The 27,452-nt window shown below is 48.7% G+C and overlaps 1 protein-coding gene across 1 annotated transcript in view; it reads right to left on the bottom strand.

Moving 5' to 3' along the window:
• Positions 1 to 249: 249 nt before the first annotated feature.
• mmp23ba (matrix metallopeptidase 23ba) overlaps positions 250 to 27,452 on the bottom strand; it is a 38,414-nt gene continuing 11,211 nt past the window's right edge. The window contains exons 3-8 of the mRNA XM_038773569.1: positions 18,355 to 18,491; positions 17,728 to 17,895; positions 14,268 to 14,432; positions 12,231 to 12,341; positions 10,716 to 10,842; positions 250 to 1,874 (exon numbers count right to left, since the gene is read on the bottom strand). Of these exons, the coding sequence (XP_038629497.1) occupies positions 1,700 to 1,874; positions 10,716 to 10,842; positions 12,231 to 12,341; positions 14,268 to 14,432; positions 17,728 to 17,895; positions 18,355 to 18,491 (883 nt within the window). The 3' untranslated portion in view covers positions 250 to 1,699. The remainder of the gene's footprint in view (positions 1,875 to 10,715; positions 10,843 to 12,230; positions 12,342 to 14,267; positions 14,433 to 17,727; positions 17,896 to 18,354; positions 18,492 to 27,452) is intronic.

Below are 27,452 nucleotides of genomic sequence, written 5' to 3'. Positions count from 1 at the left end.
TGAGAATGTGCAGACTCCGCACAATGACCCAAGTCGGGAATCGAACCTGGGTTCCTGGTGCTGTGAAGCAACAGTGCTAACTGCTAGCATTCCGCCCATAAGCTAGTTGGAAATTTGATTCCTGGTCAATGTTGGTGAGTAGACGTCAACTGGAGCTAACAGCACTCTGCCGATGGGCACCCACACAAACCTGCTCAAATACCTGCTCCTTGTGAGAAAAAAACAACATTAAATACTCTTAACCATATATAGCCTTCAGCTCAACACATTGGTCAGTCAAATTTAATGCATTTTTAAAGATCATTGAAAAAACCAAAATCCAGAAAATTTCACATGTACAAAACACTGCACTGAATACACATCACTGTACAGACACAGGTTCACATGTACAAAACACTGCACTGAATACACATCACTGTACAGACACAGGTTCACATGTACAAAACACTGCACTCAATACACATCACTGTACCGACACAGGTTCACATGTACAAAACCCGGCACTGAATACACATCACTGTACAGACACAGGTCCACATGTACAAAACACTGCACTGAATACACATCACTGTACAGACACAGGTTCACATGTACAAAACACTGCACTGAATACACATCACTGTACAGACACAGGTTCACATGTACAAAACACTGCACTCAATACACATCACTGTACCGACACAGGTTCACATGTACAAAACACTGCACTGAATACACATCACTGTACAGACACAGGTTCACATGTACAAAACACTGCACTCAATACACATCACTGTACCGACACAGGTTCACATGTACAAAACCCGGCACTGAATACACATCACTGTACAGACACAGGTCCACATGTACAAAACACTGCACTGAATACACATCACTGTACAGACACAGGTTCACATGTACAAAACCCGGCACTGAATACACATCACTGTACAGACACAGGTTCACATGTACAAAACACTGCACTGAATACACATCACTGTACAGACACAGGTTCACATGTACAAAACCCGGCACTGAATACACATCACTGTACAGACACAGGTTCACATGTACAAAACACTGCACTCAATACACATCACTGTACCGACACAGGTTCACATGTACAAAACACTGCACTCAATACACATCACTGTACAGACACAGGTTCACATGTACAAAACCCGGCACTGAATACACATCACTGTACAGACACAGGTTCACATGTACAAAACACTGCACTGAATACACATCACTGTACCGACACAGGTTCACATGTACAAAACACTGCACTGAATACACATCACTGTACAGACACAGGTTCACATGTACAAAACACTGCACTCAATACACATCACTGTACAGACACAGGTTCACATGTACAAAACACTGCACTGAATACACATCACTGTACAGACACAGGTTCACATGTACAAAACACTGCACTGAATACACATCATTGTACAGACACAGGTTCACATGTACAAAACACTGCACTCAATACACATCACTGTACCGACACAGGTTCACATGTACAAAACCCGGCACTGAATACACATCACTGTACAGACACAGGTTCACATGTACAAAACCCGGCACTGAATACACATCACTGTACAGACACAGGTTCTGTTTTATTAAAAAATACAATAAATTGTTAATGCCTCTAACCCAGTCACTATGTTTAGCAAGTTATTACAGACATTTAATTAACCAGTTTATTTTACTCTTTGAGCACTACCTGCCAAGAGTATTTTGTAAGGATTTTGTCTTTTTTCTTCACTAGGCAAGTGTAAGTTCCTTCATTGATTGCATTGGCGATGATACTGAGCCTATTGCCCTTCATGGAGATGTAACCAGGATATGAAATCTCTAATAGTTCACCATCTTTATACCATCTGAAAATGAATTAATAATAAGAATCGTTATTAGTGTCATAAGTAGACTTAAGGGACTTGTGGGCGGAAACCGGAGCCCCCGGAGGAAACCCAAGCAGACACGGGGAGAACGTGCGGACTCAGCACAGTGACCCAAGTCGGGAATCAAACCTGGAGCTGTGAGGCAACAGTGCTAACCACTGTGCTACCGTGCCACCCCAATTAATACTCATGAATGGGTGTCCTACACCAATAGACTATCTCAAATTTAATAAGATTCATTTCGACCTCTTTTGGATGAGAGGCCCCAGCTGCCCTGTCAGGCTGTGCGAAAGATCGTACACCATGTGAAGAGGAGAGGAATTGTTTCTGAGGTCACTAGCCAGCAATCATCTGCCCATGAAGAGCTGGTGAACTCAGAAACCACTGGCCGATCTGAACAATGCTCAGGAAGCACCATTTTAATAATAATAATTGCTTATTGTCACAAGTACGAGTGAGACTTTGTTTCGTAGTAGCATTCCCGCTTCTGAGGCAGGCAGTCCCGGCAGGTTGAGACTGCAGAACCAAACACTAAGACGACATCGAGCGGGGATTGCATGCTTCTGTTATGTCTGGGAGGGGCTGCTCTGGCATTGTTGTAAGTGTTTCAGGAACTGATTAAACCACCGTACCTTTCATGACTAACCAGCTTATTGGCTGCTTTATAGTTAAACGCTTTGATGAGTCAGTGGCATTATTGGCCTATAAACGTTCCAGTGGCAGGGCAATGGGGATTAATAAGACCCATGGGTAGGATGTATGAAATTTCATAAGTCCCTCCAAATCTAATCAGCAGATGGCACTAATTCAGTTTGGTGATACCAAATGTAGTTACTTTGGAATCTATTCTAAACTAATACTGTTAATTACACCGAATATAAAGCACAGAAAAGGGGCATTTGACCCAATGAACAGATTGAACAGAAATCCTAGCAGCTAAATGAGTATTAACAGATGTTTATTTAAACTTAAGGTAATTAAATAGCTTTGATGTAAACTCTAAATAGCTACAAAGGGTAGCAATGATCAATGAGATACTAATGACAGATAGAGAACATCTTTACCCAGTTCACCGAGCACACAACTGGATAAACAGCAGAAAGTCAATTAAAAAGCATGAGTTAAGTGTTGTAAATGGCAGGGGAATCATTTTGAATCTCAAAGAATCATCGTGGTTGTGCGCGAAATTATAAGGGGGCGTAATGAGCATCTTGCTAGACTTCCACTTAAGAGTTACGTTCAAATTCCGAACCTCTTGTGGTTCTGAGGTGCCAGCAGTGAAAGAAATGCTGAGGCTGTAACTGACTTTACTGCTATCAGTTTAGCTAAGTACTTCCTCCGCCACACTGCTTCTGCTGGCTGGAGCGATTCACAACATTTCAAAACCATCCATCATTTTCTGCTACCAAAGTTTAATTCTTCACATCGACCTGTTCGGTTCCTTTGTGAACCTAGAGGAGCACATACTGTACATGCATTTGCAACAGTAAAGTCTTCAGCAATAGGAAGCCTGGCTCATTAGTCCCTTTGCAACCCCGGATCACTTGGGGTTACCCAACTGTTTCCCCAGCCGCCATTAGCTTACTAAATGAAGATTCAGTGTCATCTTTCCTTAATTTGTTTTTTATCTGCATAGCTGTTTGCAGAGTGATTGATTGGATGCGTGTGAATCAACTGTTCGCATAACATGCCACTTGTCTGCCCAGCCAGCTGACATTAGACTCTTGAGAAACCACAAATGTTATTTGTCCTGGCTTACATCTGAAAAAAGCGATACACGCTGAGACATGAAATCCTCAAGGATCCTTTAATTTCCGAGTCTCTGGTTGTGTCAGTGCTGCCGGCGGTCAGTTCTCAAGTTGTCTCATGTCAGTGGTTAGACACACTTCAGCCTGTCCAAAGCTGCTAGAAATGTCTCCAAACAAAGACTTTAGTTTGCAGAATGGCTGGATCTTGTTCAGATTCGAATAAGAAAAATTTTGCATTTCAAAAGTGTCTTTCACAAACTCAAGATAACCCAAACTGCTTTCCAACTGGATTTTTTATTAGATGTTATTACAACAGAAGTATTTTTGACGTGTTGTCACTGTTGTAATAAAGGAAGTTTATGGCAGCCAATTTATACACAGCAAACTCGCACAAGCAGCAATGCGATCATGATCGGTTAGGGATGTTGGTTGACATATCTCCTCTGCTCTATTTCACAATAGTGCCACGAGGTCTTTTATGTCCACCTGTGTGTGCAGAAGTGTCCATCACTGCATCCGCAGCACAATACAGGTAGCCTTTTTCCTCAGGACCTGAAAAACACCTGGAGACATCTACTGTCTAGCAGATGGCTGCAGCAATAACGCTTCAGGAGGAGGCATTAAGGACATCTGTGACTTCCTGAGTAGCAGCTTCCAGTGCCAGTTCAGGATCAGCCTGAACATTACACTCACACACACAAACTTCCAACCAGTTGAACCTTTGAGCTTGTGCCTAACATCAGTGGACTTTATTTTTAATAAACATTTTATTGAGGTAGTTTTGGTTTTACAACAGCGACAAAATAAACAATATACATAAGTCTATAAACAGTCCAAAAAAAGCCTGCTACCTCCCTTGCAGGTCCCACCGTTATTAACCCCCTACTCTAAACTAAACTAACCCCCCCCCCCCCCGCGCCCCCTTCTGCTGAAGATTAATTTTCTGCCAAAAAGTCGACGAACGGTTGCCACCTCCGGGCGAACCCTAACAGTGACACTCTGAAATGAAATGAAATGAAAATCGCTTATTGTCACAAATAAGCTTCAAATGAAGTTACTGTGAAAAGCCCCTAGTCCCCACATTCCAGCGCCTGTGGGGGGAGGCTGGTACGGGAACTGAACCGTGCTGCTGGCCTGCTTTCAAAGCCAGCGATTTAGCCCTGTGCTAAACCAGCCCTTCTCAAGGTGAACTTGATTTTCTCCAGACAGAGCAAGCTAGCCATATCAGTCAGCCAGGTCTCCGACTTCGGGGGCTTTGACTCCCTCCAAGGTAATAGTATCTGTCTCCGGGCTACCAGGGAAGCAAAGGCCAGAACGTCTGCCTCTTTCTCCTGGATTCCCGGATCTTCCGACACCCCGAAAATCGTCACCTCCGGACTCGATGCCACCCTTGTTTTTAACACCGTGGACATGACGTCTGCAAACCCCTGTCCGTGTCCCCTAAGCTTTGGGCATGTCCAAAATGTGGACATGGTCCCCCCCCCTCCGCCCGCACACCTTTCACACCTATCTTCTACAACAAAGAACCTGCTCATCCGGGCCACTGTCATGTGGGCTCGGTGAACGACCTTGAACTGTATCAGGCTGAGCCTGGCACATGTTGTGGGCGTGTTGATTCTACTCAACGCGTCCGCCCATAGACCATCCTCTATCTCTCCTCATAACTCCTCCTCCCATTTGCACTTCAGCTCCTCAGTCTGCGTGTCCTCTGACCCCATGATATCGGATGATATCCCTTATAGATGTCGGAGACCTTCCCTTCTCCCACCCCCACTCTGGAAACTACTGTATCCTGAATCCCGGGTGGTGGTAGGAGCCGGACGGTTGAGACCTGTCTACGCAGGAAGCCCCTCGCCAATCTGAATTTCTCCTCCAGCTCCCTCAAGCTAGGAAAGCTCCCTTCTATAAACATATCCCCCATCCTCTCAATTCCTGCCCTCTGCCATCTCCGAAACCCCCTGTCCATCTTTCCTGGGGCAAATCAGTGGTTATTACAGATTGGGGATCAGACCGATGCTCCCTCTGCTCCCACATGCTTCCTCCATTGCCCCCAGACTCTCAGGGCCGCCGCCACCACCACGGGGCTGGTGGAGTACCGTGCCGGCGGGAACGACAGAGGTGCCGTTATCAACGCCCCCAAACTGGTGCCCTTACATGAAGCCGCCTCCATACGCTCCCATGCCGACCCTCCTCCCCCCCCCCCCCCCCCCCCCCCCCCCCCCCCCCCCCCCCCCACCCCCCCACCACCTACTTCCTGATCATGGCTATACTCGCCGCCCAATAATAGTTACTGAAGTTTGGCAGTGCCAGCCCGCCCTTTCCCCGGTTCTGCTCAATCATCCCCTTTATTACTCGCGGGGTCTTGCCCGCCCATACAAAGCCCATGATAACTTTGTTAACCCATTTAAAGAAGGTGCGTGGAATAAAGATGGGGAGACACTGGAACACAAACAGGAATCTCGGAAGGACCGTCATCTTCACCGTCTGGACCCTCCCAGCTAGTGACAGCAGGAGCGCGTCCGACCTCTGACAATCGTCCTTCATTTGGTCCACCAGACGGGCCAGATTAACTTTGTGTAACCGTTCCCATTCCCGCATCACTTGGATGCCTAGATACCTAAAACCTCTCCCTACCACTCTAAACGGCAGTTCCCCCAATCGTCTCTCCTGTCCCCTTGCCTGGATCGCGAACATCTCACTTTTCCCCATGTTTAGTTTGTACCCCGAGAACTGGCCAAATTCCCCCAGAGTCCTCATGATTTCTTCCACCCCCCCCACTGGGTCCGACACATACAGGAGCGGGTCGTCTGCATGGAGCGAGACTCTCTGCTCCACCACACCCCCGGACCAGCCCCTTGAGGCTCTCAGCGCAATTGCCAGCTCTATAGCTAGCGCGAACAACGGGGAGCGGGGAGTTACACAAACTTAATCTGTCTCATTCCCCGGTGTAGCTTAAAATAGTCCAGTGTCGTCCTATTTATCCATATGCTTGCCACAGGAGCCTGATGTAGCAACCTGACCCAGTCAATAAAGCTCCAAATCCGAACCATCCCAGCACTTCCCACAACTATTTCCATTCTACTTGATCGAAAGCCTTCTCTGCGTCCATTGCGACCACTACCTCCACCTCCCTACCTTCTGGGGGCATCATGATCGCGTTTAGCTGCCTTCTTACATTGGCCACCAAATGCCTGCCCTTAATGAACCCCGCCTGGTCCTCCCCAATCACGTCCGGAACACAATCTTCAATCCTAGAGGACAACATTTTTGCCAGCAGTTTGGCGTCCACATTCAATAGGGATATCGGCCTGTGTCGACCCACACAGCTCCGGGTTCTTGTCCCGCTTCAGAATCAGAGAGATTGTGGCCTGTGACATTATCGGGGGAAGCACCCCTCTTTCCCATGCCTCATCAGCAGCGGCCCCAATATCCCAGAGAACTTTTTGTAGAACTCCACTGGGTACCCATACGGCCCCGGGGCTTTACCCAACTGCATGGCCTACAGACCCTCTTCGATTCTGTTGGGGCCCCCAGCCCTTCTACCAGCTTCCCGTCCACCTTTGGGAAATTCAGCCCCCCGAGAAAGTGCCTCATCCCCTCTGGTTCCGGTGGGGGTTCTGACCCGTACAGCCTACTATAAAACTCCTTAAACGCCTTATTCACCCCCTGCTGAGTCTCCAACCAGGTTCCCATCTCCGTCATTTACTTTCCCTATTTCCATGGCTGCCTCCCTCTTTCTAAGCTGCTGTGCGAGCATTCTGCTGGCCTTCTCTCCATGTTCATAAATCGCCCCCCTCACCTTTCTCAGCTGCTCCACCGCCTTCCCTGTAGTTAACAAGCCAAACTCCGCCTGTAGCCTCCGCCGTTCCCTTAGAAGCCCTGTCTCTGGGGGTCTCCTGTCGACCTGTAGTATCTCCTTTATCAGTCGGTCCATCTCTGCTCTGTCTGCCTTCTCTCTATGGGCCCATATCGAGATCAGCTCCCCTCTATCCACCGCCTTCAATGCCTCCCAGACCACCGCTGCTGAAATTTCCCCCGTGTCATTGACCTCCAGATAACTGTGAATACATTTCCTCAACCGCCCCCACACCTCGTCCGCTAAGAGCCGCATGTCTAATCTCCAGTGTGGGCGCTGGTTACTGTCTTTACTAACCTGCAGTTCAACCCAGTGCGGAGCGTGGTCTGAGATTGTAATCGCCGAGTACCCCGTGTCCACCATCCCTGCCAGCCAGGCCCTGCTCAGAATGAAGAAATCGATCCGGGAGTACACTTTATGCATGTGTGAGTAGGCAGCCTCTGCCCCCGACCTCCTCTCTGTCCCTTAGCAACAGTCCCTCCCTTGTCAGCAGAACATTTCCCCCCCCCCCCCTAGTAACAGCGCTAAATAAATCAACCCCTTTGATAAGCCTAGCATCTGTTCACCCCCCACTGCGCTTCCATGAGCTAGCCCGCCCAGCTAGCTTGGTGGCCCTCATCCCTGGCACCAGACAATCCTTCCCCTTATTGTTCCTTCCCCTTCCTCCCCCTGCTCATACATATATATATTCAAATGAAAAACAATCCCAACACAATTGTCCAACAAGAGATGAAAAAAAAACCCTAGTTGAACTCAAACAAACAAAAAGGTCAAACAAAAGATCCAGCATCTGAACAAACACACCTCCATCCCCCAACAGTGCAAGTACAAACTTTTATCACACTCAGCTCTGCAGCTGGTCCCAGATCCATACAGCAGGCATTACACATAATGTCCAAACAAAACCAAGAAACTTTTTCTTTGCAAAACATGAACGCTACAGCCAAATTCAAAGTTCTCAGTCCGACAGCAGTCCTTTCCTTTTCGCGAAGTCCAGCGCTTCTTCAGGTGACTCAAAATAGAAATGTTGTTCTTCGTATGTGACCCAGAGGTGGGCCGGGTACAACAGCCCGAACTTCACCTTTTTCTGGAAAAGGATCGACCTGATCTGATTGAATCCCGTTCTTCTCCTGGCCACCTCCGCACTCAGGTCTTGATAGATCCGCAGGATACTGTTCCATTTGCAGCTCTGTGTCTGCTTGGCCCACTGTAAAACACGCTCCTTATCCAGATATCTGGAATCTCACCACCATTGCCCTCAGGGGGTCTTCCATTCATGGCTTCCTCACGAGCAGTCTGTTCACCTCCAAGGGTCGGGGGAATGCCGCAGCGTCCACTCCTTCAGAACCCTCCGGGAGCCGAACGATTCACAAGTTCTGCCGGCGGGACCTATTCTCTCGGTCCTCCACCTTCTCCAGGAGCGCCTTCTGCTGGTCTCAGCATCCCCACCTCCAACTCCACCGCTATTTGATGTTCCTCCTGCTCAGCCAGCGCCTTCTCCACTTTCTGGATCACCCGATCTTGGGCGTCCAATCTAAGTTCCAGCCGCAAAATTGCCTCTTTAATCGGGTCCAAGCAGTCCCGCTTCTGCTTGGCGAAGCCGTCCTGAATAACTTGCATCAGCTGCTCCGTTGACCGCTGGGTTGACAAGCCAGAGGCCCGGCCCTCCGCCTTGCTGTCTCCCGCTGCAGCTTCAGCCCAAGCCTTCTCTGTCTTTCTGTTTCTGCCTTTACGAGCACTTCCAATCCTCCTCTCCATGCACCGATGTGGGAATTCAGTACACAATTGCCTCTGTCATCAATTTTCAAATCAAGTCTGGTAAAAAAATCGGGGGAAAAGGTCCAAAAGTCCGACCCGAGTGGGAGCCACCAAATGTGCGACTTACTCCTTCATAGCCGCCACCGGAAGCAACATCAGTGGACTTTTAAGGCGAGGAGCTGCTGTCTCTGAACAATGGTCTTGAGCTTGCTTTCTCAAGACCCTCTCCGCCTAGACATAAGGAAGCTTCAACAATGAGTTCAGCACCTCTTATTAGTGCAAGCAAAAGGACTACATTATTTGGCCATGCAATGTTATATACGGGCAAACGCAAAGCCCAGCTCATTCACCGAGGTTAATTCTCCAGTTATTTAAACAGTACAAAAACCTCTGTTTATTATCCGTGATTAAAGATATGATGGTACAAACTGCTGCAAAGAATTCTGATTAGCAAGGAATCAGGTTCCTGAGGATTTGTTACTGCCTTGATCACCATCTAAATCAAACTTCTTGCAAACTGATTAATTTCCACATCAATCGATGTGGCCTGGTTTTATGGACAATTTTATTCAGTTCCATAAGGAGCACAAATAATTCAGACAATACGCAGTTACATAAATTAGACGCAACTGTGAGCAGAAATATCAAAGAACTGGATACGGATTTAACAGATCCTAAACCAACAGAGACCAGTAACATTTTCCCACTCCGCAGTGGGTATGTGTACAAGTAATTAATGCAATGCTGGTTAATTCCTTTTAAAAATAGGTGAATAAGACACTGAGCAAGGTTTTAAATTCACCCCCGAAAATGTCTGCTGGTAAATTCTCTGCAAAATTAATCTCAAGCCGGCTCCAAGTGAGTACGAGCCTAAAGTGGTAAAACTGCACCTGATTATTGGCAGTAAATTTATAATCTCACATGAAATACCAAGATTATTACTGGAACCATGTTTGACTGGTTTATATGGAGGTGCTATCTTTAGGTTGGGGGTGAAAAACAATAATCTTTATTATTGTTACAAGTAGGCTTACATTAACACTGCAACAAAGCTACTGTGAAAATTCCCCAGTCGCCACACTCCGGCTCCTGTTCGGGTACAGAGGGAGAATTCAGAATGTCCAATTCACCTAACAGCACGTCTTTTGGGACTTGTGGGAAGAAACCGGAGTACCCGGCGGAAACCCACGCAGACACGGGGAGAGCGTGCAGACTCTGCACAGACAGTGACCCAAGCCGGGAATCGAACCTGGGACCCTGGCGCTGTGAAGCAACAGTGCTAACCACTGTGCTACTCTGCCGCCTTCACTGATGCAAAGTAAAGGGAACTCTAAATTCAGTATCTAACCAAACTGGTTGATCTTCATACTGGCTGTCCAAAATGGAAAAGCTCATATAAAATATTAAGTTACTGAATGCATTCAGATATAAGGATCATTTTTAAAAAAAAATACTTACTGCAGTATCCCTTTCTTATGAGCAATCTTTTTTCCACATTGAACTGTAATATTCCGTCCTTTGTGAACTCGCCTGACCTTAGTCCTGGGAGGAATAGCTGTAGGCGCATCGGTTGGGATGGGAGGATCTGCAAAGCAACATATTTTAACATTTAAGTCATTATTCGCCACTTTAATTAAAATTGTTGGCTTGGTGTATTTTTTGCAATGGAAAAACAGGAGAATAATTACTTCAGAGCTGGGAGCTACAAGTCCCAGTGTTGTCTCAAATCTACAGGGATGGGGGCTAATGATGAATTTAAGCAAATCCTTGGCCAAATTACAAAGCAAAGTCTTGGACGGTACAAGAGAAATAGGCTGTATACATCTGTCTATGACGCTGTTGAAACCATCATCAGTGCCTTTGTTGTCATTAAACATGAATATTCCAATGTTTTCCTGGCCACCCTCCATAAAGCTGAGGTTATTTAAGGCACATCCTCTTGCTTCCTTACTGCTCCACCCCCCATCCCCCCAGTCCCTTTTACCCCCTGTGCTCGCTGACCTACACTGACTCCCAGTTAAGCAACATTGCAATTTGGAAATTCTCATCTGTGTTTTCAAATCCCTCCATAGCCTTGCCCATCTGCATCTCAGTAAAATCCTCCAGCCCTACGAACCTTGGAGATATCGGCGCTCATTTACGTCTGGCCTCTTGAGCAAGGCCTGATATTAATTGGTGGTTGTGCCCTGAGCTCCCAAGGCCCTAAGCTCTGGTATTCACTCCCTGTGCCTCGTCACTGGTTTACCAAACTTTTCTGCTTTAAGATGTTCCTTAAAACCTCTCTATTTGATCAAGGTTCCTGCCCTAATATGTGTCAAACCCCACTTTATAACCGTCCTGGGAGGCACCCTGGGCTTTTTATTACATTAAAGGTGCTACATAAACACAAGTTTCTGTTGTTGAACAATCATTCGGTTTTTAATAACAGGAGACCGTGTGAATGTCGATTTTCCGGACTTTTTAGTGATAACCCAAATCCAGCAATTTTATGAAGAACATAACCACACTTTCAATTTAGAATTTAAGCTTCAATTCGAATGAATAGTGCAAAACCTATGTCTGGTTTAATTGCAGAAAATGCTCACGAGGCTGTCTTTTTTCAACGTTTAATGACAAATTTCTGCCGAATTATAAACTAAGAAAGTGATGAGTGGAAGTTTTCTATCTTTAGCTGCCTGTGTTGCACATGAAACGGCTGAAGTCAGCAAGATAGACACAATGCGCAGCGACCTTTACTGGAAAATACTTCCATTATTTCTAATTATTAGAGCTTCACCCCCACAGAAATCAATTGTTTTTATGGAATTTGAGAGCTCAATGATGTTCAGTGAATGGATGGAGGGTTTATGGTATGCACTGCCATAACCTTGTGCTAAAAAGGGCATGAATGATGGTAACTGCGACGAGAGTGTGTCACAGGTGAGAATCCAGAGGAAAGAGTTGGTGAGTGAACGGCAAAAGATGCTGTTGTACCTCTGCAGAAATCACAGATCAGTGGGCAATGCTTCTTCATTAAAGTACGGTGTTTCTCACAGAAACCCTCGTTAGCCCAGGAAGAACATTCATCAAGTCTGTCCAGGCAACCTTCAAATTAAGGAATAAGTTGGGTCAGTGATTATATTTTTAATTACAAAACCATGCCAATCTTTTATAAAATCGCCTCCGCCTCATGATTGTTCACAGACTGATTTACTCTCCTTCCCTTCAGTCAGGGGATTGTCGATGTCTCCAGAACAGCTTTTTTTAAAAGAAAATAATTTTTATTAAGATTTTTACAAAATATAAACATCACAACAATATTAACAGAACAACCACAGTAAAACCCCAAGAACAACACCCAACCAACTTCAAAAGCAACTGCAAACAAAACAAAAAACAAAAAAACACCCAAACAACCAAAGGGAAAGAGATAACACCCGCCACATCCCACAAACCCATGTACACAGTTCTCCCTCCCACCGAACCAAACCCCCCCCCCGGATTGCTGCTGCTGCCGGCCTATTTCCCTACCGTTCCCCCAGGGAGTCCAGGAAAGGCTGACACCGCCTAATCCAGAACAGCTTTAATGACATCAGAAGCTGTGCCACAGATAACATTTTACAAAATAATGTGGATGAAGTAGAATAGATAGAAAAAGTGCACAATGTGAACAGACTAATGAACATTAAAACTGATCATTTTGTTATTTAACAATTGAACACGAGTGGTGCTTTTACAACAAACACTCTGAAGCTTTTCCATGTCAGGGGTTAAAAATGTTCCTTTTTGGAGGAGGGAAATAAAAGCAGATAAACTTAGAACAAATTTCATCTCTAGATCTGGGCCGAAGGGTCTGTTTCCGTGCTGTAAACATCTATAACTCTAACAAGCCCCTTCCCACTTCTGCTCCAATTGCTGCCCCCATCTCAGGGAGCTGCATTACTTTTCACCTGTATGCTGGCAACCCAGCAGGGACGATAGTGACATTTAAGGGGCATCTTGACAAATACATGAATAGGGTGGGAATAGAGGGATACGGACCCAGGAAGTGTAGAAGATTGTAGTTTAAACTAAAGTTTAGACTGTGCATGGTCGGCACAGGCTTGGAGGGCCGAAGGGCCTGTTCCTGTGCTGTGCTTTTCTTTGTTCTTTGTTCTATCTCACCACTACCTCGTTAGAGTTCTCCACAGTTTCTGAATTATCAAACTGCTTACCTGACATCCAGCACTGGATGGGTGAAATTTCCTTTCAATTAAACTTTGGGAAGAATTAAGCTGTGGTTTCGGGTCCCAGCTCAAAGCGCTGGTCCTCACTAACCCCCTCCCTCTCCCTCGCAACACTAACCCCCTCCCTCTCCCTCGCAACACTAACCCCCTCCCTCTCCCTCGCAACACTAACCCCCTCCCTCTCCCTCGCAACACTAACCCCCTCCCTCTCCCTCGCAACACTAACCCCTCCCTCTCCCTCGCAACACTAACCCCCTCCCTCTCCCTCGCAACACTAACCCCCTCCCTCTCCCTCGCAACACTAACCCCCTCCCTCTCCCTCGCAACACTAACCCCCTCCCTCTCCCTCGCAACACTAACCCCCTCCCTCTCCCTCGCAACACTAACCCCTCCCTCTCCCTCACAACACTAACCCCCTCCCTCTCCCTCGCAACAGTCTGACGTTTAGTCAGTCTGTTCATAATGCCCGTCTCACAAATCCTGAGATCAGCTTCCAATCTCATATTCTTTTCACCGTGCTCTGTTGTAACTTTGCCCACTCTCAGCTCAGTAGCTGTTGGAGCAGGATTGACCCGAATAGATTAACTGGGTAAAAACAAGCTTGATGTGATTTACTTGCAAATTTTTACTTCTTTTCCTGAGAGAGGTGTATGGCCTCCATTCCTATTTTTCCGACAGTGCGGTTAAGATGACAAATCCACTATTTGGGAGCCAGGACTGGAAATGTCAAACCACTACATCATACTATCATTGTTCACATCACTTCTTTTACAGGCGTGTAGAGTGCCACAACATTCAAACTTACCGTACAGTCTCCAAATCCCCCAGATATCGTCCTGAGTGATTTTATCTTTTCGTGTTAAAGTAGCATTTTTGTGCATAATTGCATTTGTGTTCAAAGAGTGCATTAATCCAAGGCTGTGTCCAATCTCATGGGCTGCAATGTGTACGAGGTCAGTGAGCCAGACCACTGTAATAGAGGCAATTCAGAATCAGATTCGCATTTATAAAATAAATGTTCATTTTGGAATCATGCAAATTTAACATGACAGACAATATTGTTCCACCAATAACAAGTCTTACTCCCAGATTTCACTCTTCAGACTAGCTCTGAAAGTGTGCTTTATGTTAATGCAAATCGTTAACAGCTGGGATTATTTTTTAAATGTTTCCAATTAAGGGGCAATTTAGCATTTCGCCATCGGATGCCGGACCCGGCGACACTTCTGTGCAGGTCCCTCTGGGTGGCGGTAGTGAGGTGCACGACCTCGAACCATAGGGTTCTCTGTCCCAGCCACAAATTCTGGAGGGAAGCATTGAGGGACAAGGGGTCAGCCTGGAGGGGCCTCCAGAGATAGAGGTCTCCCCGGAGTGTTACCCTCTCCCCTGTAAACGCTGCCGATCCAGGTTCTTTTCCATCGATGTCACGCCCAGTCCCCAGAAGAAAAGAGGTGGGGGGGATAGTGAGGAAATCCCAGCAGCTGCCGCTGTCCCCCGAGCAGGGTGCTTCGGGGTCGGATGGGACCAGAGAGGGCCGGTTCCACCCAGTACAATTTAGCACCCCGGACTTGTTCACTTTCTCGGGGGAGGGGGTCAGCGATAACCCCCTGTTTCTCAGGTTCTAAACGGGTGATGGTTTGGAAGACCCTCTGTCCCAACCGCTGTCTTTGGGCACCTCTGTCACCATCACGGACCTGTTTCCGGAGTTACTTCCGGGGTCTTCCAGTGACCAGGCGGCAGGGGGCGGAGCAGGCATCTGCATCACCACCTCCCGCTGGCACAGGACCCCGGGAGGACCCTGAGGAGATCCTGTTTGTCGATGATCCTGGGGGTGGGATCAAGGCAGACCCTGAGTTGGTTGGTGGGCGCATGCCGACCGTCGCACTCAGTGTGGTGGAGGATTCGGGCCCAGAGGGCGACTGTCCGAAGGCTGTCAGCCGCCTAGTGTCGAGAGCGCAGGGTGCACGAGACGCTCTGTAGCGGGGTGCGGGTCTCACTCGTGCCTGACACTGTGTCACCCCCTCACCCCTTCAGGGGAACTCCCAGAATCTGGCACATCATAATTGAAGGTTCTTTTGTTTTTCTGCCTCTGTAGATTGTTCAGGCAAGGGCCCTATTGGGCACCCTCCCCACCGCTCCACCAACACTCCGACTCTCTCCCCACACCCCCCTTCCTTTCCCTTCTGTTGGTACAGGGGCCAGGGTATCTGGTCTCTCCAGCGCAAAGTTTAGTGCTTGTACCATTTGTTGTTTGTACAACTGTGTTGTGAACTGTTTTAATAATCAAAGTATCCACCCCCCCTCCCCGTACATTGGTACTGAGGGGAGGGTACCCTGTTTCTCCAACACAAAATGAGCGTTTGTACCGTTTGGCCTTGTATATGTTTTTACTGTTTTAATAAAAAGATATGGCCAATCCACCCCTCCCCCCGCCCCCCCTCTTTCCCTTCTGTAGGTACAGAAGCGAGGGTATCTGGTCTCTACAACGCATAATTAGTGTTTGTACCATTTGACCTTGTACAAATGTGATGGTTACTGTTTTAATAAAAAGGTATGGCCAATCCACCTACCCTGCACATCTTTGGGTTGTGGGGGCGAAACCCACGCAAACACGGGGAGAATGTGCAAACTCCACACGGACAGTGACCCAGAGCCGGGATCGAACCTGGGACCTCGGAGCCATGAGGCAGCAGTGCTAACCACTGCGCCACCGTACCGCCCCTACAGCTGGGATTATTCACGATCGTTCTGGCGCAGGAGAACCATATGTTATTTCCGCCCCCTCAGACCACGGTTGCTGCAGTTACATTTTTTAGCTGCGATCAATGCACTCTGGACAAACCAAGGGTTGATCCTCGCGCTATTCTGGTCCAGTTTAGTGGAGCTGAGTCCACAAAAGATCAGCCATGATCTCATTGAATGGCGGAGCAGGCTCGAGGGGCCAGATGGCCTACTCCTGCTCCTAGTTCTTATGTTCTTGTGTAGTTCAGTTCTTCATTTAGCCATTCAGATAGCCAAGTGTGGTGGCTAGAGACATACACAGGAGGCTTCCTGTAGTTAACAAGATGTTGACTGATGAAGGGCAAAGCAGGAAGTAAGGCACAGAACAACAATGTAAATACTGGTCACTATGGCTCTGCGGTCCACATTGCCTGGGGTTCTGCTCTCAGGATCTCTTCCAAACTCCCTCTTGGCCGGGGTTCGCGTGCACCCATGCAATTGGCCCTGAACTGGGTATCACTGTGGCTTCACAGCTCCAGGGTCCCAGGTTCGATTCCTGCTTGGGTCACTGTCTGTGCGGAGTCTGCATTCTCTCCCCGTGTCTGCGTGGGTTTCCTCCGGGTGCTCCGGTTTCCTCCCACAGTCCAAAGATGTGCAGGTTAGGTGGATTGACCATAATAAATTACCCCTTAGTGTCCAAAAAGGTTGGGTGGGTTTACTGGGTTATGGGATAGGGTGGAGGGCTTAAGTGGGGTGCTCTTTCCAATGGCCGGTGCAGACTTGATGGGCCGAATAGCCTCCTTCTGCATTGTAAATTCTATGTTTCTGTGGTCTATCAGTCTATAAAGGGCAGTAAGAAGTCTTACAACACCAGGTTAAAGTCCAACAGGTTTGTTTCAAACACGAGCTTTCGGAGCGCAGCTCCTTCCTCAGGTGACTGGAGAGGTACCTCTCCAGAATGAGCAGTGCTCCGAAAGCTCGTGTTTGAAACAAGCCTGTTGGACTTTAACCTGGTGTTGTAAGGCTTCTTACTGTGCTCACCCCAGTCCAACGCCGGCATCTCCACATCAAGTCTATAAAGGGGCTGCACTCCCACACCAAATTTCCGAAATTCCAATTTAGGCAAAACTTTTATGTGAGCTGTTCGCGGCTGATTGAGGTTTGGTGTTCAATCTGAGATTCGGTATTCAGTCAATCCAATAAGATAAACAACTCCTCAAACACAGAGACCAATGGCTTTTCAATGATGTTCACTTTTGGAAACTCAACAGTAAAATTAAAAGTATGTTCAGTGCAAATATCATCTTCATTTCTGAACAAGGTGGGCCATCTTTCAGTCTGTAAGAGGTTATTACCCTTGAGTATTTTGTACATAATGAAATAACAGAACTTCTGATATCTGTACCAACAGATACTGGTGTATAATTTCACTTCTTAACACACATGAAAGTTGGAATTGAATCAAATAATTAGCAGAATAAGAGATCGGGGCAATATTTCACAATTTCTCATTTTAGGTTGCACAATAATTTTACAAAACATACCCTTCTGCCAGCTGAAGTATGTTTTCCCCAATATCCAATGTTCAAAATCATCAAAATGGATTTCTCCGTGGGACGGGAAAAAAGCATGTGCCAGTTCTCCAGTTATCCCATCGAAACATGGATGGGAAGAAACTTGCAAGCAGTCAGTGTGATTTATGGGATAAAATCCTAGCAAAGAGGAAGAGAAACAAAACATTAAAAAATATTTCATTGCCTTTTGCCCCCCACTGAAAAGATTTCAAAGCGATAGCGTGATCAAATGTGTCCATCAAATTCTCTGAACCGTATCCTGTTGTGGCCTGGAAGAAATCCATCTTGGACTTTGGGATAAATGCTGGGATTTGGTTGGAATTTGGCATTGGACTGGGATCTTTTCGTTTTCCCTCTCCAGTTTCAGTTTGGGTCAGGTGGCCAAGTTACTCCTGAATAACCAAATATGAGCATTTCATTTAAAACAAAATAAAGCAAGGAAACAGGAGGCCTCGTCAGAGAGGAACGCTTTGGGAAGGAGATCAGATTGGGATTTAAACCAATCGACAAACTAGTTTATCAATTATCTCCTCACTTTCTATTTTAAACATCTTTATATCTTTTTTGACACCAATAAATCGGCTACCTCGAACTCACCTATTTTAATATCAGCACTGGCATTTGCAGGAACCTCAGTGAAATTGAAAGGTGAAATTTCGCTCCACATGTGAAAAGCTTCTGCAATGCCCTTTTCTGTATCCTTTTCATTAAGGGTCTTTGGAAAGGACAGAATTCTGTGAATGGAAGCAACTTCATTCATGGTTGATATTACAAATAAAATACACATAAAAGTTATGTACCACATGTGGTTCCACTATATATTGTTTGGAAAACTGTGCTTGAAGCTTTATTTATGGGATAAACTTTACCCTTCACTTCCAACGGTGCTCCGTGATTAAGTTGTGTGAATTGGACACTGACCTCCATTACTTCCTTCGGAGTTGGAATAAGGTTCAGAAGTAACAATTTGAACTCGTCAGCTTGTAGTTGGAGGTCAAATATTCAGTGGTCAACTCACTGCACTCTCCCATTGGCTTTCAGTTTTCCAATTAACCATTTCAGCTGCCTCCCCGATAATACTGGACACATAATCTTACTTGGAGTTGGTTTTAGACCTCCAGGACATCAACATCACTCAGCTAACTTGGTAAAATTGGAGCTCTTCTCCCCTGTGAAAAGACGATCAGGAACCAATTCTTACAGCCCAGCAGTCACGTGATAAATAAGCCTACAAGCATGGCAAGCAGATTCAGGCCCCAGGGGAGCACTGAAATCAGCAAACCTTTGTACTGTAGGCAAAATTGTCAAAGTCAAAAATAAGTAGAGGAGAGACAATTACATTTTCCCAGTAGCATTTCATGTCAATTGTTGGCACTACTTTTTTTTTCAATTTATTCTTTTTCAATTAAGGGGCAATTTAGTGTGGCCAATCCATCTACCCTGCACATCTTTGGGTTGTGGGGGTGAGACCCACACAGACACGGGGAGAATGTGCAAACTCCACACGGACAGTGACCCAGGGCCGGGATTCAAACTCGGGTCCTCAGGGCCTTGAGGCAGCAGTGCTAACCACTGAGCCACCGTGTCGCCCTTCTTCGTCCGACTTAACCAAGAAGGCATGGCAGAGCAGGAAGGAAGTTTTGAGATTAAATTTTGAAAGGTTTATTTTAAATGAATTGCAGTCTTACTGTTGCCCATTCAAATCTCAAGATGCCAGCTACACATTGTTCTCCAGACTAACAATTTGATGGTTCTCTTCCGTCCACAGTTATTCTGCAATATTTGGTGTGACACAATGAGGACTTGCTAACTGACGCAAAAGTTGCAGAAAACTGGGCCAGATAATTTATTTGAATTGAAGTCCTTGAATTATTCATACAGAAAATTTGGTAAGAATGTAATTGAATTAGAGTCAAATAATTTTCTGCACGGAATTAATTGGCTTTAACTAAACACAATCAGTAAAATAAGAAAATGGTGGATTTATGAACATTTAAGTCTTTGCAATCAGTTAAAGTCATTTTAATGTACATTGTTATGCATCCTGTCACAGGGTCACAGTTAGAGTTTTGTTTTAAATAAGAGTGGACAGATAATAAAGACTTTCTAGTTTGTTTTGACAGTGGGGTACAGACGGGCAGTATTTTATCTGACTCAATTAATGATGGTTTCATGAATAAAATATTCATTACAGCTCTCCTCTTATTCAGAATCTCCAAGCGTTAAGATAAAAGGAATAATAAAGCAGAACAAGGCGATAGATAATTTATTAAGATGCTCACTTCCATGTTTTTAAGGTTACAGCTTTGTACTTTCATCACAGTCGTTATATAGAGGCCTGGACTAATGATCCAGAGACAGGAGTTTAAATCTCACTCATGGTAGCCGGACGTTTGATTTCAATTAATGAAATAATCTGGAATAAAGAGCTAGCTTCAGTAACAAGGATTACAAAACTACTAGATTGTAAAAAAAAAACATCTGCCCTTTACCAGGGCAGACTCTGTCTGACAGAAGGCAGAGAGTTGGGATAAAAGGTTCTTTTTCGGAATGGCAGCCGGTGACCAGCGGTGTCCCACAGGGTTCAGTGTTGGGGCCGCAGCTGTTCACCATATATATTAATGATCTGGATGAAGGGACTGGGGGCATTCTAGCAAAGTTTGCCGATGATACAAAGTTAGGTGGTCAGGCAGGTAGTGCTGAGGAAGTGGGGAGGCTGCAGAAGGATCTAGACAGTTTGGGAGAGTGGTGCAGGAAATGGCTGATGCAATTCAACGTGAGAAAATGTGAGGTCTTGCACTTTGGAAAAAAGAATCCAAGCATAGACTACTTTCTAAACGGTGAGAAAATTCATAATGCCAAAGTACAAAGGGATCTGGGAGTGCTAGTCGAGGATTCCCTAAAGGTAAACATGCAGGTTGAATCTGTGATTAAGAAAGCGAATGTAATGTTGTCATTTATCTCAAGAGGGTTGGAATATAAAAGCAGCGATGTGCTACTGAGCCTTTATAAGGCTCTGGTTAGGCCCCATTTGGAGTACTGTGTCCAGTTTTGGGCCCCACATCTCAGGAAGGACATACTGGCACTGGAGCGTGTCCAGCGGAGGTTCACACGGATGATTCCTGGAATGGCGGGTCTAACATATGATGAACGGCTGAGGATCCTGGGATTGTATTCATTGGAGTTTAGAAGGTTAAGGGGAGATCTAATAGAAACTTACAAGATAATACATGGCTTAGAAAGGGTGGACGCAAAGAAACTGTTTCCGTTAGGCGAGGAGACGAGGACCCGTGGGCACAGCCTTAGAATTAGAGGGGGTAAATTCAGAACAGAAATGCGGAGACATTTCTTCAGCCAGAGAGTGGTGGGCCTGTGGAATTCATTGCCGCGGAGTGCAGTGGAGGCCGGGACGCTAAATGGCTTCAAGGCAGAGATAGATAAATTCTTGATGTCGCGAGGAATTAAGGGCTACGGGGAGAATGCTGGTAGGTGGAGTTGAAATGCCCATCAGCAATGATTGAATGGCGGAGTGGACTCGATGGGCCGAATGGCCTTACTTCCACTCCTATGTCTTATGGTCTTATGGTCTTATATCTGGTATTGCAAATGTGTGACTCCAGATTCACAGCATTGTGGTTGACTTCTAACTGGTCTCTGAAGCAGCCTAGCCAGTACCTCAGCGGGATCAAAATGCTGAGTTTGCAGAGGTCCAAGAAAGCAGTTCATCACCATCTCCTTAAGGCCAATCAATGATGGCCTTGCCTGTGACACCCACATGGGTTATCGGTCAACTGGACCAGTTGTGTGTACACGGAGTAGGCACGAAAGTGGTGCCAAGGCCTCATTAGATCAGCCATGATCTTATCAATCGGCAGAACTGGCTTTTTAAAAAATATTTTTATTAGGGTATTTGCAAGTTTTTATAATAACAATAATAACAATGCCATCAACACATGGTACAATAAATATTTCCCCCCCATCCCAATCTTCACATACCACAACCATGAAAAACAATCCGTCCCCGCCCCCCCATCCCAATCTTCACACACCACAACCATGAAACAACAATCCACCCCCGCCCCCACTTTGGGATACTCCTTCTGCTGACAGTTAAATTTTCCCCGAGAAAGTTGATGAACGGCTGCCACCTCCGGGTGAACCCGACCATTGACCCTCTTAAGGCAAACTTTATTTTCTCGAGACTAAGAAACCCAGCCATGTCACTAACCCAGATCTCCACGCTCGGGGGTTTCGAGTCCCTCCACATTAACAAGATCCGTCTCCGGGCTACCAGGGAGGCAAAGGCCAAGACGTCGGCCTCTTTCGCCCCCTGATCTCCCGGCTTTTCCGACACTCCAATGATCGCCACCTCCGGACTCAGCACCACCCGTGTTTTGAGTATCGTGGACATTGCCTTAGTGAAACCCTGCCAGAACCCTCTAAGCTTCGGGCATGCCCAGAGCATGTGGACATGATTTGCTGGGCTTCCTGCGCACCTCGCACACCTATCTTCTACTCCAAAAAACCTGCTCATCTGGGCCACAGTCCGCATCCCACAGCTCCTGGTAAATATCCGATACCTTCCCCTCTCCCACCCAGGTACTGGAGACTGCTCTATCTTGTATCCCCCGTGGCGGCAGCAGCGGAAATGCTGGCACCTGTTTTCTCAGGAAGTCTCGCACCTGCAAATACCTGAACCCGTTCCCTGCTGGCAATTCAAATTTATCCTCCAAGGCTTTCAAGTTGGGAAAGCTCCCATCTATAAAAACATCCCCCATCCTTCTAATTCCTGCCCTTCGGCATCTCCGGAACCTACCATCCAGTCTACCCAGTACAAACCAATGATTATTATAAATCGGGGTCCAAACCGATGCTCCCTCCACTCTCTTATATCTCCTCCATTGTCCCCAGATTCTCAGAGCTGCCACCACCACCGGACTTGTGGAGTATCGGGCCGGCGAGAACGGCAGAGATGGTGTTATCAGTGCTTTCCAAACTTGTGTCTTTGCATGACGCCGCCTCCATCCGTTCCCACACCGACCCCCCACACTACCCACTTCCTAATCATGGCTAGATTAGCTGCCCAGTAGTAATTGCAGAAGATTGCAGAACTGGCTTGATGGGCTGAATGGCCCACTCCTGCTCCTTTTTCTTTTGATCTTATGTCGAGGTTTTTTGTGGAAGCAGAGCTTTATCTGCCTTAGGGAAATATTGATATTATCACAGCTCCCAGATGCCATTGACAGTCAGCAAGAAAGCCACAATCTGCTTTCCCTTGCTCAGAGATGAATGTGGCCTCAATGGAGAGGAGTTTACAACAAAATAAAACATGTATTCATCTAGCATTTTTAGCACAATAGAACAAGATGCATTATTAAACAAAATTTGACACCAGGCCACAAAAGGGAGATGTTGGAACAAATGAACACAGTTTGATCAGAGACAGGTTTCCAGGAGTGTCTCCAAGGAAGAGTGTTCGAGGGGCAGAAAGGTTAAGGAGGGAATTCCTCAGTTTAGGGAGCCGAAGGTTGTTAATGGTGGAGGGATAGACTTTTATCATTGCCAACTTTAGCAATGCCCAAGAGGGCAGGGCAGAACGGGACAGAGAGCTGAGATTTAGAGGGCACTGCAGGAGGTCACAGAGAAAGGGAGGGGCAAAGCCATGGAGGGATTTTAAAACGAGGATAAGAATTTTAAAACCAAGATCTTGTTTGACTGGGAACCAATATTGTTCAGCGAGCGCAGGGGACGATAGGTGAAGGGAGATTTGGGTGAGTTCAAGTCAAAGTGGGGGAGGATGGCCTGGGCTGCGTTGGAACAGTCTAGTCTGGAGATGACAAAGGCATGGATGAGGCTTCAACAGCAGATGGCCGAGATAGTGACTGAAGTCGAGCGATGTCACAGTTTTAGCAATGGACTGAGTAAGTGACCAGAAGGCCACCTCTGGGTCAGTTACAACTCTGAGGTGGTGAACAGTCTGGTTCAGCTTCAGACAGTTGTCAGAGATAATATTGATGTCCAGGGAACAGGGATTATGCGAAGGACAAAAGGAAATGGCTTTGGTCCCATTAACATCTACCAGGGGGAGGCAGTGGCGCAGGGGAGGCAGTGGCCAATGAGAGGCAGTGGCACAGGGGAGGCAGTGGCCAATGAGAGGCAGTGGCACAGGGGAGGCAGTGGCCAATGAGAGGCAGTGGCACAGGGGAGGCAGTGGCCAATGGGAGGCAGTGGCCAATGGGAGGCAGTGGCCAATGGGAGGCAGTGGCGAATGGGAGGCAGTGGTCAATGGGAGGCAGTGGCAAATGGGAGGCAGTGGCCAATGGGAGGCAGTGGCGAATGGGAGGCAGTGGCCAATGGGAGGCAGTGGCCAATGGGAGGCAGTGGCGAATGGGAGGCAGTGGGGAATGGAAGGCAGTGGCCAATGGGAGGCAGTGGCGCAGGGGAGGCAGCGGGGAATGGGAGGCAGTGGCACAGGGGAGGCAGTGGCCAATGGGAGGCAGTGGCGCGGGGGAGGCAGTGGCCAATGGGAGGCAGTGGCCAATGGGAGGCAGTGGCCAATGGGAGGCAGTGGCGCGGGGGAGGCAGTGGCCAATGGGAGGCAGTGGCCAATGGGAGGCAGTGGGGAATGGAAGGCAGTGGCCAATGGGAGGCAGTGGCGAATGGGAGGCAGTGGGGAATGGAAGGCAGTGGCCAATGGGACGCAGTGGGGAATGGGAGGCAGTGGCGAATGGGAGGCAGTGGGGAATGGGAGGCAGTGGGGAATGGGAGGCAGTGGCACAGGGGAGGCAGTGGCGCAGGGGAGGCAGTGGCGAATGGGAAGCAGTGGCGCGGGGGAGGCAGTGGCCAATGGGAGGCAGTGGCGAATGGGAGGCAGTGGCGCAGGGAGGCAGTGGCCAATGGTAGGCAGTGGGCAATGGGAGGCAGTGGCGAATGGGAGGCAGTGGCCAATGGGAGGCAGTGGCACAGGGGAGGCAGTGGCGAATGGTAGGCAGTGGCGAATGGGAGGCAGTGGCACGGGGGAGGCAGTGGCCAATGGGAGGCAGTGGCCAATGGGAGGCAGTGGCCAATGGGAGGCAGTGGCCAATGGGAGGCAGTGGCGCAGCGGAGGCAGCGGCGAATGGGAGGCAGTGGCCAATGGGAGGCAGTGGCGCGGGGAGGCAGTGGCGAATGGGAGGCAGTGGCCAATGGGAGGCAGTGGCCAATGGGAGGCAGTGGCCAATGGGAGGCAGTGGCGCAGCGGAGGCAGTGGCCAATGGGACGCAGTGGGGAATGGGAGGCAGTGGGGAATGGGAGGCAGTGGCCAATGGGACGCAGTGGGGAATGGCAGGCAGTGGCCAATGGGAGGCAGTGGCGAATGGGAGGCAGTGGCGCAGCGGAGGCAGTGGCCAATGGGAGGCAGTGGCGCGGGGGAGGCAGTGGCCAATGGGAGGCAGTGGCGCAGCGGAGGCAGTGGCGAATGGGAGGCAGTGGCCAATGGGAGGTAGTGGCCAATGGGAGGCAGTGGCACAGGGGAGGCAGTGGCGAATGGGAGGCAGTGGTCAATGGGAGGCAGTGGCCAATGGGAGGCAGTGGGGAATGGAAGGCAGTGGCGAATGGGAGGCAGTGGCGAATGGGAGGCAGTGGCGCGGGGGAGGCAGTGGCACGGGGGAGGCAGTGGCTAATGGGAGGCAGTGGCACAGGGGAGGCAGTGGAGAATGGGAGGCAGTGGTGCGGGGGAGGCAGTGGCGAATGGGAGGCAGTGGCGCGGGGGAGGCAGTGGCCAATGGGAGGCAGTGGCACAGGGGAGGCAGTGGCGAATGGGAGGCAGTGGCCAATGGGAGGTAGTGGCCAATGGGAGGCAGTGGCACAGGGGAGGCAGTGGCACAGGGGAGGCAGTGGCGAATTGGAGGCAGTGGCGAATGGGAGGTAGTGGCCAATGGGAGGCAGTGGCCAATGGGAGGCAGTGGCACAGGGGAGGCAGTGGCCAAGGGGAGGCAGTGGCCAATGGGAGGCAGTGGCCAATGGGAGGCAGTGGCCAATGGGAGGCAGTGGCCAATGGGAGGCAGTGGCCAATGGGAGGCAGTGGCCAATGGGAGGCAGTGGCGAATGGGAGGCAGTGGCCAATGGGAGGCAGTGGCCAATGGGAGGCAGTGGTGAATGGGAGGCAGTGGCCAATGGGAGGCAGTGGCCAATGGGAGGCAGTGGCGAATGGGAGGCAGTGGCGAATGGGAGGCAGTGGGGAATGGGAGGCAGTGGGGAATGGGAGGCAGTGGGGAATGGGAGGCAGTGGCGAATGGGAGGCAGTGGCGAATGGGAGGCAGTGGGGAATGGGAGGCAGTGGGGAATGGGAGGCAGTGGGGAATGGGAGGCAGTGGGGAATGGGAGGCAGTGGCGAATGGGAGGCAGTGGCGAATGGGAGGCAGTGGGGAATGGGAGGCAGTGGCGAATGGGAGGCAGTGGCCAATGGGAGGCAGTGGGGAATGGGAGGCAGTGGGGAATGGGAGGCAGTGGGGAATGGGAGGCAGTGGCGAATGGGAGGCAGTGGGGAATGGGAGGCAGTGGGGAATGGGAGGCAGTGGGGAATGGGAGGCAGTGGCGAATGGGAGGCAGTGGGGAATGAGAGGCAGTGGGGAATGGGAGGCAGTGGCGAATGGGAGGCAGTGGCCAATGGGAGGCAGTGGCCAATGGGAGGCAGTGGCCAATGGGAGGCAGTGGCCAATGGGAGGCAGTGGCCAATGGGAGGCAGTGGGGAATGGGAGGCAGTGGCGAATGGGAGGCAGTGGGGAATGGGAGGCAGTGGGGAATGGGAGGCAGTGGCGCGGGGGAGGCAGTGGGGAATGGCAGGCAGTGGGGAATGAGAGGCAGTGGCCAATGGGAGGCAGTGGCCAATGGGAGGCAGTGGCCAATGGGAGGCAGTGGCCAATGGGAGGCAGTGGCCAATGGGAGGCAGTGGGGAATGGCAGGCAGTGGCGAATGGGAGGCAGTGGCGAATGGGAGGCAGTGGGGAATGGGAGGCAGTGGCGAATGGCAGGCAGTGGCGAATGGGAGGCAGTGGCGAATGGGAGGCAGTGGCGAATGGGAGGCAGTGGCGAATGGGAGGCAGTGGCGAATGGCAGGCAGTGGCGAATGGGAGGCAGTGGCGAATGGGAGGCAGTGGGGAATGGGAGGCAGTGGGGAATGGGAGGCAGTGGGGAATGGGAGGCAGTGGGGAATGGGAGGCAGTGGGGAATGGGAGGCAGTGGGGAATGGGAGGCAGTGGGGAATGGGAGGCAGTGGGGAATGGGAGGCAGTGGCGCGGGGGAGGCAGTGGGGAATGGCAGGCAGTGGGGAATGGGAGGCAGTGGGGAATTGGAGGCAGTGGCGCGGGGGAGGCAGGGATATAGCGGTATTGTCACTGGATTAATAATCCAGAAACCCAGTACAAGATCTTGGGACCCGAGTTCAAATCCTGCCATGGAAGATGATGAAATTTGAATTCAATAAAAATCTGGAATAAATAATCTAATGATGATCTTAGAACATAGAACATAGAACGATACAGCGCAGTACAGGCCCTTCGGCCCTCGATGTTGCACCGACATGGAAAAAAACTAAAGGCCATCTAACCTACACTATGCCCTTATCATCCATATGCTTATCCAATAAATTTTTAAATGCCCTCAATGTTGGCGAGTTCACTGCTGTTGCAGGTAGGGCATTCCACGGCCTCACCACTC

Source organism: Scyliorhinus canicula, chromosome 16 (genome assembly GCF_902713615.1).
Source record: "Scyliorhinus canicula chromosome 16, sScyCan1.1, whole genome shotgun sequence".
Classification (NCBI taxonomy): domain Eukaryota; kingdom Metazoa; phylum Chordata; class Chondrichthyes; order Carcharhiniformes; family Scyliorhinidae; genus Scyliorhinus; species Scyliorhinus canicula.
Note: the sequence above shows the minus strand (reverse complement) of the source record. Positions and strands in the feature narration are given on the sequence as shown.